This window comes from Sorex araneus, chromosome 1 (genome assembly GCF_027595985.1).
Source record: "Sorex araneus isolate mSorAra2 chromosome 1, mSorAra2.pri, whole genome shotgun sequence".
In the NCBI taxonomy this organism is placed as follows: Eukaryota; Metazoa; Chordata; class Mammalia; order Eulipotyphla; family Soricidae; genus Sorex; species Sorex araneus.
In genome coordinates, this window is record NC_073302.1 from 128,109,426 (window position 1) to 128,121,521 (window position 12,096).

A 12,096-nucleotide genomic window follows, 5' to 3' on the forward strand; every position below is an offset into this window, starting at 1 on the left:
CAGCCCCCTAGTTTATTCTTTATCAGCTGTCTTTTGATTCCAAATCTCCTAGTAATGCTTGCCAAAACATTGTTGAACAAATTTTTAGTGAAGGAATTAAGAACCAATGAGTTCATTAACAATAACCCAATGACATAAGATCATATTTATACAAATTTCAACTTAAAAAAAAACTCTAACTCCAAAGAGTAAGTGCAGTAAAGCATACAAGACTGTATTGTGTACTGTTTCACTCTCTCCTTTCCTTTTCCTTTTCTCTCAACATCTATTGAGCACTTTGTCAGTATGCATCTAATCAAGAACAAGCTACCTGATAAACTGAACATTTAGTTATTTTTAAAAATAAATCTAAAAAAGGGAAGAAGGCGAAATGGGGTAGTAAGAGGAAAACTTTAAACAACATAACAGGTGTAAGGGGCAGCCCTGAGGACTCTGCAAGTGAACCAAGGAGAGGCCTCCTGGACTGAACTCTAGACCTTGTAGTACACCAGCTCCCATGGCTCACCAGCTGCAGGAGAAATCACTGTTGTGTCATGCCAGAACTGTCCCCCTTTCCTCCCCACCCCGTCTCTCACAGAGCTGGTCCTTGGCACTTCAGGGCCTATGCAGCACCACATCAGGAGGGCCCCCGCATTCAACATAATAGTCTGATTGGCCAAGAATCTGAGAGGAACCCACTAGGCCCATGAACACCTGTAAAAACCAAAAAACCCCTCCCAAAATAAAAAATAAAGTGTATTTTGTTTTTGGTTTTTGGGTCACACCCGGCGATGCACAGAGGTTACTCCTGGCTCTTCTCTCAGGAATTACCCCTGGACACCCGGCGATGCACAGAGGCTACTCCTGGCTCTTCTCTCAGGAATTACCCCTGGCGGTGCTCAGGGGACCATATGGGATGCTGGGATTAGAACACGGGTCAGCCGCGTGCAAGGCAAACGTGTGCTATCGCTCCAGCCCCAAATAAAGTGTATTTTTAAAAAGGGGCATGTGGGCTTGGGAGGGAACCTGGGGACACTGGTGGAGGGAAGGTCACAGGGTGGCAGACTGGAGATTTGTAGTAATACATTGGACCTATACAAAATACTGTTCATTATGAGGGTCTCACGTTAATTGTCCTTACAATAAAAACAAAATTGACTATAGAAATATAGCACTATAGCATTGTCATCCCGTTATTCATCAATTTGCTCAAGCGGGCACCAGTAACATCTCCATTGTGAGACTTGTTGTTACTGTTTTTGGCATATCGAATACACCACAGGTAGCTTGCCAGGCTCTGCTGTGCAGGCGGAATACTCTCTGTAGCTTGCCGGGCTCTGCGAGAGGGATAGAGGAATCGGACCCAGGTAGTCCGCATGCAAGGCAAATGCCTTACCTGCTGTACTATCGCTCCAGTATAGGAATATATCAAGAAATATTAATGTTTCAATGAATTGCTGTCATTCATCTATTTTGGTGGCCCTAATGCCTTCCCAATTCTATACCCACCCTCAGTGGCTTCCTAAGCTCCAGGTCTGTGGCCAGTTTTCTTCTTTTCATGGAATTTTCTTCCAAGGGAATGATATTTCATCTTGCTGAATGATGCTCTCTTTGAGCCACCAATAACATTTAATTTCAGGCTGCCAATACCAGCTTAATCTATGGTGTTCAACTGAATGAGGCTGAACCACAACTCTACCTCTGAACACAGCTCAACATTAATAATACCAGGGAAATCAAATGTCAGAAGTGTTCAGTCATGAAGGTGAAGCTATGCCAATCAACCCTTCCTGCTGGTCTGGGCTGAACATTCTTAAGTGTGGTCCCCTATGGGGAAATCATCAAGGCTTTTCTCATGAGCAGACTTGGTATTTGCAAAACTTCCACAGGGACTTTTTGCCTGGTGGCTTTCTTTTCCCTTTTTATTTTGAGAACCACCCATTTCCACAAAAAAAAACCCCGAATTTATAAGAGCTGAGTGCATAGGGAGAACAAAACTTAAAGACTTGTCCCATTAAACTTAAAGCTTCTGGGCTCTCTTTGATAGTTTATTAGAGAGCATCAAGGCTAGTTCTATTTAGGGGGCTTAATTCATATCCCATTAGATTAGACTTTGCTAGCAAATCTGTTTCTATAAAAATACATTGGGATAACATAGGCAGAACTCTCCAAGATCTTCACCTCGGAGGAGGCATCATACTATTAAGGAATGATAAGAATCAACTGGCAAAGAAAACAAAACCAGAAATAAACAAATGTAACCACATCAAACTAAAAGGCTTCTGAGGCTCAAAAGAAATGAGGCCTAAAATAAAAAGATATCCCACTGATTGGGAAAAGTGTTCACACTTGACATGTCAAGGGGCTAATAGCCAAGCTATATACAGCTCAACAACAGAACAACAAACAACCCCATCAAAAATCAGGAGAGGAGACAAATTCCACAGAGATGGCCAGCAGGCAGATTAAAAAAAAAAAAAAGTTCATCACTGATCTGGAGGAAAGTCAAATGCCAGTGCAAATCAAATGCCAGTGAGACAAAATCACAAACCAAAATGACCTCCCACTAGCAAGGATGGTCTCCATCAAAAAAGTCTGTGGTTTATATCAAAAGGATACAATAAGTGCTGGCAGGGGTGTGGTGAGAAATCTGCATCGGGTTTGTGCTTGGATCAGTCTCTTCAAAGAACAACTCGGAGGCTCCCACCCCCCAATTAAAAATAGAGCTTCCCTTTGGCCCTGGGTAACTACTCCAAGAATACAAAAAAATATTGGTTCAGAAGGATATAGGTACACAGATGTTCACAGTTGTACTGTTTACAACAGCCAATATTCAAAAACAACTTAGAGTGCCTCCAAACAGTTGGAAGGATAATGAGATGGTGGCACACGTGCAGAGGAATACTACTTAGCTATGAGAAAAAAGGAAATATTTCTGTTTGCTGCAACTTGGATGAAACTGAAGGTAGCTGTGCTAAGTGAAGTGAAACAGAAATAAAAACAGATGATACCATTCCTTTTCAGACTCTAAAAACACCAAGTGAGGGATTAGGCAATGCCAATGGAAACACCCTGAAATAATCTTCCTCTGAGTGTTTTTATCTTCTATCCTCTGAATCTGGATATGTGCTCGTTCTGTCTAACTTCTTTAAGAGATCAAATGCCTTCCAGAATTCAAAATTTCCAAAGCGGATTGAATTAACACACTGACTGCAGAGAACAAGAGACTCAGCTACCTACAGTGTTGTTTCTTCTTTCTCTCCAATTGGAGCTCAAATGGTGTGTGTGTGTGTGTGTGTGTGTGTGTGTGTGTGTGTGTTGTGTGGGGGAGGGGTGGATGTTAACTTGATCTGTGTGCGCATGCGCACGCACACACACATACACACAGAGGAGCATGACACAAGCACACACTCACAAATCATTTATGCAGATAGTAACAAGGTGCCAAGCTCTTGTTCTTATGAGTTAGTAACCAGAGAGAGCTAAGTAAATTGGCTTTTCCCTCATAATAAATAATTTGATGCACGGTGGGTCATCTGTGTCCACCACAGGTTATAACTATCAAGGATAAAGGAGAACTAGTAAAAGAAACATATCCTGGGCACACAAACAGCCACTTGGTCAAGAGAGGCGTTTCTTGGCTAGAGGCACAACACTAGAGTGAATTTAAAAACACAAGCAAACAGAACATACCACTAGGACAACTATCAGTTATGTGTATCTACAGGACTGTTGACAAGAGCAAAAATATATTAATCCACACATGAAGTTTTATGAGTTTTATAACAAATGATTGGTTCTGACAGGGAGCAAAGCGCAGAATTCATTTAGGTAAGTATTTCTTTTTTTTTTTCCCCGTGAATGACAGACAATATCTTTTCATTGGTTAAATAAAAGGGAAAGCAAAAACCCGATTAGAACATGTGCTGACTTTATTTCTGTTGATCATTACACCAATCACTGTTCTATTATTTCCAAGTTTAGTCACAAAATTCCTGAGTGAGGAAAACAACAATCCCACCTAAAATATTTGTCATTCTTAATGATTTTTTTACTATGGTAGCACTCTTTAATCAGGATATAAAGTCATCTACTTAGATTTTTTTTGCCACTCAAGGTTAGGAACACTGTGAGAATCACATTATTTTCAAGTGACAAGCTGGAATGATAAGCAAAGTTTGCAAATATGGCATCTATCAGCAACATATATTTATTCCAAAAGTTAATTCTAGCAGACATACATTATTCCCCTGTGCTCAAAATTGTGAGTCCTCTTTGTTATTTACTTATTTTTACTGGTACTAGAAAAATATGCTTCTGACCCTGAGTTCATTGAAAACTACCTTATACATTGTATATGCTACTCAAAACACACCTCTCTCCTCCCTCTAATTTTGTATATAACGTAACTGTGGGTCATAACATTGTGTACACAGCAATGACAAGCATCATCTTAAAACACATAAAAATTCCCACACAGTCCCCAATTTAATAATGGGTCTGACTTACAGCTTTTTCAGCTTTACAACAATGTTGTGAAAATAGCAGGCACTCAGAAGAAACTGGCCTTTACATTTTGAATTTTGATCTCTCCCCAGGCTATAACAACCACCAGGAACACTGTGGCACCGAGCCACAGCGCCCTCTCAGTCACGTGATCATGAAGACGCTTGGCCGCCAGAGGGTGTGTTCAAACTACAGGAGACAGTAAACACTCGATGATAAAATCGGCTTTGCATTAGACTGCTCTCCTCCACAGTGGGCCGACTGTTCGTGTAAGTGTTTTGAACCTGGTTCAAGTAGGCGAGGCAACACTGTTGGACAGACTAGAGGTATTAAGTGCATCTCTGATATTTTCAATTTAACAGGGACCTATTAAGGACAGAGCCCAGCAAGGAAGATGAGCGCTAAGTGCCCGAGGAAAGCTCCCTTGTGCCTTGCCGGGCCTCCAGCCTGGTTTCTCTCCAGGAGATCTGAACTTTTCTCCTGCCTGCTGCCCAGGACGCTCCCGCCGCTGTCCCTCGGGCAACTGTGTGGCACTGACGATAACTGTGAGACTTCCCTTCTAAAACCTAATCTACCACATTTATTTGAACAATAAAAGTCATTACACTGTTCCTCACATCGTGGATTGGCTCATCATTTCCCCTGCTAGGATAAAATTGAATTTGAAATACTCAGTAGTAGTATCCTGGGTGGAAGAAAGAACACCATTCTGTAGGGAAAAGCATGAAATATTTAGAAACTTTGCTGAGCAAGAACTTAAGAGAACCGGAAAGGAATTTTTCTTTACTTTTATTATTATTTTTTAAAGTGTTGCCATTATGACATATTCATGAAAAAAAAAAATCCAAGAGCTACTCTTGGCTTAAGGAGATATTATATAATTGGATACCAGATTTCAATAACTTAGAGAAAGACCTCTAAAAACCATTCTGAATCCATTACTTCAAAATGAGAAAACTGGCAGATCAAGTCTGGTTTATAGCCCTCTTTCTATAATAAACATAGTATTAGCAAAAATATATATACATTTGCACAGATTGACGATTGATTGGTTGATAAAGGCAAGTTTTTGGTGGTCTGTCAGCACCAACAAACCCTGTAATATTTGGTCTGTTCCATGAATCATTATTTCCCCATACTAAGGCATTCCTGTTTGCACTCTTGGACAGCTATTTAGCTCTGAAAATGTGGGATGTACACTCTAGAGAAAAGAAGATGTCATCATAAAATCAAGACTCAAAAACTTATGTCAGAGAAAGCTTAGAGAAAAAAAAGATCACCAGTAAGACAGCATTTTCCTCAGAAGCAGTAAAATGTTGCCTGGAGTATACTCTGGGTGGAGTTCATTTTGATCCCTAACCCTCCTCCTCCTCCACCCCACTAACATTTAGTTATCAGGAAAAGTACATCAATAAAATTCTTCCTAAGGGCCCATCTTGGCATAAATTGCACATTATTCGGGGTGCATAGCACAGAGAGTAAAGATGAATACAACATGAGCACCAATTATAAATACAGCCTTCTTGAAGCTTTTAAAATAATCTACTTTTTTTCCCTGTTTCTGATTAAAATATAACAGTACCCTTTAAAGAAAAAAAAATCCAAATGGCTACAGAAACAAAGATGCTACAAGAAAACAAGTTAAAATTAGCTTATTAAACATATGATTGTGATAACTGCTATCCCTTAATGAAATCCTACGGGGTTAAAATGAAAACCACGTGAACTGGAGGCAATATTGATGTCCATTTCAAGCTGTGATCTGCTGCATTGGCATGAGCTTTGGTGAAACCTGTAAAAGAAAAAAAAAGAATAATCGAATGATTAAAAAACTCATTGTAGCCTTGAACTTCTCAACTTGGAATGTGTGTGCCTATGTATATGTGGTGTCGGGTATTGAACCTGCAGCCTCACACATGCAAGGCAAATAAATGCTTTACCACCAAGCTAACTCCCTGGCCTATCAATTTCTAAACTTGATGGCAGTCTTACCCTGGACATCACTGGCAGTATCCTCATCATTTTCCATTCGGAACTACGAGACAGAGAACTTCTTCTCAGTGAGTATTTCATATATGTAGTGGTTCTCAACTTTCTTACAGCAAAGCTCCTAAACTACTGGTCATTAGAACTGGGAAAAAATGAAGGGTTGGGGAAGGTATAGGGAGATAGATAAAGTGTTTTCTGGAAGTCTTAATGCAGAGAAAAATGAGGACAGGTCTACATTTAGAGGAAGAAACTTAAATGTAAGTTGTTGGAAATATTTTTTCAAGGTTCTGTGCCAGGTGTAGATTCAGTCACTCAATTTGGCAAATACTCTGTGCCCTTGGTAAGATTTAGATGATTAGGTAGGGTGTCATATCCAGCTGTGTTGAGGGCTTACTCCTGGGTCTGTGCCCAGGGATCATTCCCGGTAGTGCTCAGAGAACCATATGTGGTGCTAGGGATCAAACCTGTGTCAGCTGCATGCAAGGGAAGAACCCTAACCATTGTACTATCTCCCTGGCTCCTTTTGGTGATTTGTTTGAGCCCCAAAGGACATAGCAATTGAAGCAGGCCTAAATGATTTTTTTAGTTTCCAGAATAGACAGTTATTATTTTCTTCAATAAATGAACAAATAAATGAATGAGTTGATCAGATAAACTTCTAAGAACTAGGTTTCTAATATGGGCAAATCTGGTGTCATGATAGAAAAAACAGATCATTATTGACTTTAATGAGGTTGAATATTTTTAGTTCATTTATAGTTTCTCTACGATGTCAAAGAGTTAATGCCCTATTTTCCATCTTACTGACATTACAATTTTTAAAAAGGATCTATACAATATGCATGAATCTCATTCAGATTTGCCAATTTCAAGAGCATATTATATAATAGACAAACAAATATTATAAATAGGCAAAGTTACAGTCCACATATACATAGGTCTTCAACTTTATGGAGAAACAAAAAAAAAATAAGCATATAATAACCTTAGGGTATTTAGAAAATGGGCCTGGAAATGATACCTTATTTTTTTAAAACAGAGTATTTGTGAAAATAAAAAAAAAAGTCCCTTTTAAAAAACCAGGTCATTTCTAATTAGATGCCTTACAGCATTTCCTTTCCAAGGAAATTTGACACCCTAAATTTTTAAACTAAATATCTGATCCCTGTCTTTGTTTTATCAGTTCTATTTGGGGTTCTTCATAACAGTCCTATTTGGGGTTCTTAGTATTATTTGTATTCTCTGTGGAAAACTGTTAAAAGAAAAGATGAAGTTTTACGACGACTGACGTGGCCTGTCTGCTTTTGTTATGAGAAACATCTACTAAACCATAATTTTTCTTTCTGTTCTCCCACAGTCTCATCAACACTGTAAGCTCATGCAAGCCAAAGCAAATTATCCTGCCAAGGTGATCTATAAGCTAAGCATAAGACCATATGATTTAAGTGTAAAGGATAAGCCAACAATTTGTCTTCCCAGACCACTGAAATCCTAAGAGTACACCGTTTAATCCTGTGTAAAGTCAGTTCACAATAGATTTTGGAAGTAAAAATTTATTCAACTTGGCAAAATGTCTGCAGCTAGCTTCTTTCAGATTTCCATGGCAAATATAAATACATAGTATATTTAATGTTTTTTTGCCATTAGTGTATTAGTTGTATTCCTGCGTGGGGAATAAGATCAAGGGTTTTGAAAATAGGAATTATATCAATTTTTAAAATTTTTTACATTTTATAACTCTATATGAGACATGCACTGGGTGTTTAGCAAATAGCCATGATTATAAGGACCCTTATTTTCCCCTTGATGTGGATTAACTTTGTTTTTAAACTTTTTCTTTCAGGTTGTTTTGGAAGATTCCCAGCAGTGCTCAGGGCTAACTCCTGACTCTGTGCTGAGGAATCATTCACATCCACCACATACGGTGTCTGGGAACTGGACCCAGGTTGACAAGGTTGCTCAGGTTGACCCCAGGTTGAGCAAGGCAAACACCTTACCTACTATACTGTCTCTGTTCTACAGCCACACTCAGCTATGCTCAGAATTTACTCCTGGCTCTGTGCCTAGGGAATCCCTCTTGGCAGGGCTCAGGGAACTACACAGGATGCTGGCTATCAAACCCAGGTTGGCAGCATACAAGGTAAGCCCCCTACCTGCTTTACTATCACTCTGGCCCAATCTTGTCTTTATTTTTAAAATTTTAATTAAAAGATAAAAATAGAGATATCCTGTTTCAAAAGAGGCCCACAGACATATACAGGAAAGAAACCTATTTTACAAAATAAATACACATGAGAAAAGAACAAGCAACCAATTTGAATTCTCTACTCAGTAGAAAAGACAGTTGTGGATAAAAAAAGTTAAGTGTTGGGATATCCACTTTCCTTTCTCTTCCTGCTTTAGCCCATCACACATATAATGGGACGTCATCACACTGAGTAAAACAAGAATAAGGAAATATAAAAAACTCTGACATATTCATTAGCTTGTCACAGTTCTAGTAATAGAGAATGTACAATATAGTTTTGACCAAAAATAAATTACAACTTTATAAATATTTGGGAGGAAGGCGTTTCAAAATGTGAAGACAATGGAAAAAAAAGAAGCCAAGGGAAGCCTTGGTCATATAAACATTGGAAGCAAGCGGCATAGGAAAAGAATGGCAGAGTGTGTCCACACAGTATCACAATACTGCAGTTGTCAAAGGTGACCACAGACATCGGGTTCTACTGACAAGTAGTACTAAGTAGATGCTTATTCCTCATTACCGTATTTCCCTCCACGTGGAAGGACACCCCATCTATGTAATATCTGGGCCTGCATGAAAGGAAAGATGATTTGGGCAAGAGAAACAAGAGCATATGAAATTCAGTCCAACTATTCCTCCTCATGGAAGGAGGCAAACTCAGTTTTGCTCTTAGCCTTAGCTGGAAAGACGTGCAGCTGCTGGGGCCCAAGTGACAGTACAGCAGGGAGGGCGTTTGCCTTGCACGAGGTTGATCCGGGTTCGATCTTCAGTATCCCATAATGCCAAGGAGTGATTCCTGAGTGCAGAGCCAGGAGTAACCCCTGAGCATCACTGGGTGTGGCCCAAAAAGAAAAAAGAAAAAAAAAAAAGCCATGCAGCTGCTCAGAACCCTGTGGTTTTCCACTGCTGTCCGGAAGCGGTCACCGAAGGCACTCCACTTCTAGGGTTCGCCCCTGCAAAGCCTGTTGCAGCTGCACAACAATGCCCCAGCCGCTCGCTCCTTTATTCTAACGGTGGAATTTTCACCTCAACCCACCTGGATCCTTTATGTCTTCCAATAGATTCAGAATTCAATTTCCAAGAAACAGAGACAAGTCCCTCTCTAGTAACTACGCTTTGAAGGACTGACCATCTGGAACAAGATCTCTGTCCACTGTGGCTTTCCAGGTAGCTATAAACAACTACTGTTCGGAAGAGTATTTTGGGAACAGGGTAAGACTTCTAGAAATATGACAAATATTTATATTTTAAAATTGTTTTAATCTTTTTTTTTTCTTGTTTGGCAGGGCTGGGGAGGGGGATGGCAGCATATCCAGAGATGCTCAGGGTAACTCCTGGTTCTGCACTCAGGGATTACTCCTGGTGATGTTCAGGGACCATATGAGACACCTGGGATCCAATCCAGTTGGCCATGTACAAGGCAAGTGCCCTACCCTCTGTACTATCTCTCTGGCCTCAAATATTTACATTTCATTGGCAAATTTTCCATAGTCTCCTTTGGAGTGCTAGCACAAATGATACCTAGTGTTACTTGAAAATTAAACTTTCAGCTAAAAAGAAATAAATAGCAAGGAGGGTTTGTTTTCCTTTGTGTGTTCTCGCGAAGCAGAAAATTAAACATTCCATGGATCTCAAACATGCTACCTGGTGAAGAAGAGGTTAGTACATTCTCTCAAAGGAGAAATATGTAAAGAACAGCTGATTAAGTAAAAGGAACTGTTTATTCTCATCATGGGAGTAAGAAATTCTAAGTAGTTGGAGTATAAATAAGTCCCACTTTTTACCTCTTCCAAGATAATTGAAAAGCTAATTAAAGATGTAATTTTTGTGCAAACAGATTCCCTTTTTCCAAAGGGAAAGGTATTACTGCTAGTAGACTCTTTTTCTCCAAAGGGAAATCAGAAAAAGGTTAATATACAAAAGATTCTTATACAGTACCCAAAAAGTTATGTGAATAATAAATTATTATGCAGACAAATTATTTCTACAGAAATTTGTTATGCACTGGTTGACACGAGCCAAGCACAGAACCTAAAGAAAAAATATTTCAAGCTTTGAGGATTTTTTAAATGAGACTTCCCTGATTAGCTTTGTGACTAAATCTTTATGCACTCAATCGCCCTTCCAATGGAAGACACCCCTAATTGGTGACTACAGATATCTGGTGGAGTCAGAAGTCCAGACTAATATTTTCAGTGGGTGAAAAAACAAGACACAGACGTTAATCAGAGGTTCATAAGCCAGACCCATTTAAAAAAAAAGTAGTTATATAGTACCATGTATGGCTCACATTTTTAAGTTAATCAAGTTTAGCCATAGCTGCCACGTAACCAAAGCTCAGAGGACGACCAAAGTCACTCAGCGTTTGAGCTCGACCTCCTGCTCCGAGCAGCTCCTGGGGTTCCTCCCGCCTCCTCTGCTTCTCACTCCTGAGCCGAGCTCAGGCCCTGTGTGAGTCAGAGTTGGCTCGTGCTCCCACCTGCTCTCCTTTGGGGCACCCTCCTTCCACTCCTGTTCTCTGCAAAGGTCAACTCCCAAAACGATCACAAATTAATGGTTCCTGTCCTGGAAACACCCATTAATCAAATCCCTGATACAGGCCGTGGGGCTGGATTTGTTCGCGCAAATACTTACTGCAAAGTCGCAGCCCGTGCTCTTCTTTATGTCATCCACTGTCAGGCCTTCCCAGAGCTCGATCAGAGTCAGCCCTTTCTTACTGTCCACGTCGAACACAGCCTGGTGGAGTCGAGAAAGCGACAAAGACAATGTCTATCATGGTGATGTACTTCACAGCACAAACACAGAAACCACCTGTGTTCTTAAGGAAAATACACTAAAGGAGGAGAAGGAATTCTGAAAATCTCCCATGAACACATGGCCACTGTCCTCAGATTCAGGCAAGGAAGAGACACAGATTAGCTCCCTATGTAATGGGTAATCAGCTGTAAGGAAAGCACAGTTCCTGACCGCTGGGGGTGGCACTCGCTAGCAGCCGGCTTTTTTAAATGGTTAGGTCATAGACTACTACTTTTGGTCAAAAGGCCCATGAGCTAGTTCAGAATGACCTGACCCCGAAATGGAAAAGATGGAGGAAGGCGATACTTGGAAGGTGAACACACAATGTGGAAAAGCAGTGATGAGTTACAGGGAACCGAAGGTGCCGTCAAGTGGGTGGGTCTGACATAAACAGACAGCTGACCCGGGCCAGACAGACTGCTGGGTAAGCATTAAAACCTTCCCTGCAGAGCCTGCAGAAACAGGTCAGAGAGGATGGTGTGTGGGTCTCCCTGTAGGGTGTAAGTCAAATGAAGATGCTTTGCTAAGGACAAGCAGGAGCATGCCATTATGGCATTCTGGCTGCCAGTGATGGGGGT

At 40.4% G+C, this 12,096-nt stretch overlaps 1 protein-coding gene across 1 annotated transcript in view; it reads right to left on the reverse strand.

Moving 5' to 3' along the window:
• Nucleotides 1–3,889: 3,889 nt before the first annotated feature.
• The window catches only part of OXCT1 (3-oxoacid CoA-transferase 1), a 146,814-nt gene continuing 138,607 nt past the window's right edge, over nt 3,890–12,096 (reverse strand). Inside the window, exons 16-17 of the mRNA XM_055118235.1 lie at nt 11,357–11,458; nt 3,890–6,277 (exon numbers count right to left, since the gene is read on the reverse strand). Coding sequence (XP_054974210.1) covers nt 6,236–6,277; nt 11,357–11,458 — 144 coding nt within the window. The 3' untranslated portion in view covers nt 3,890–6,235. The remainder of the gene's footprint in view (nt 6,278–11,356; nt 11,459–12,096) is intronic.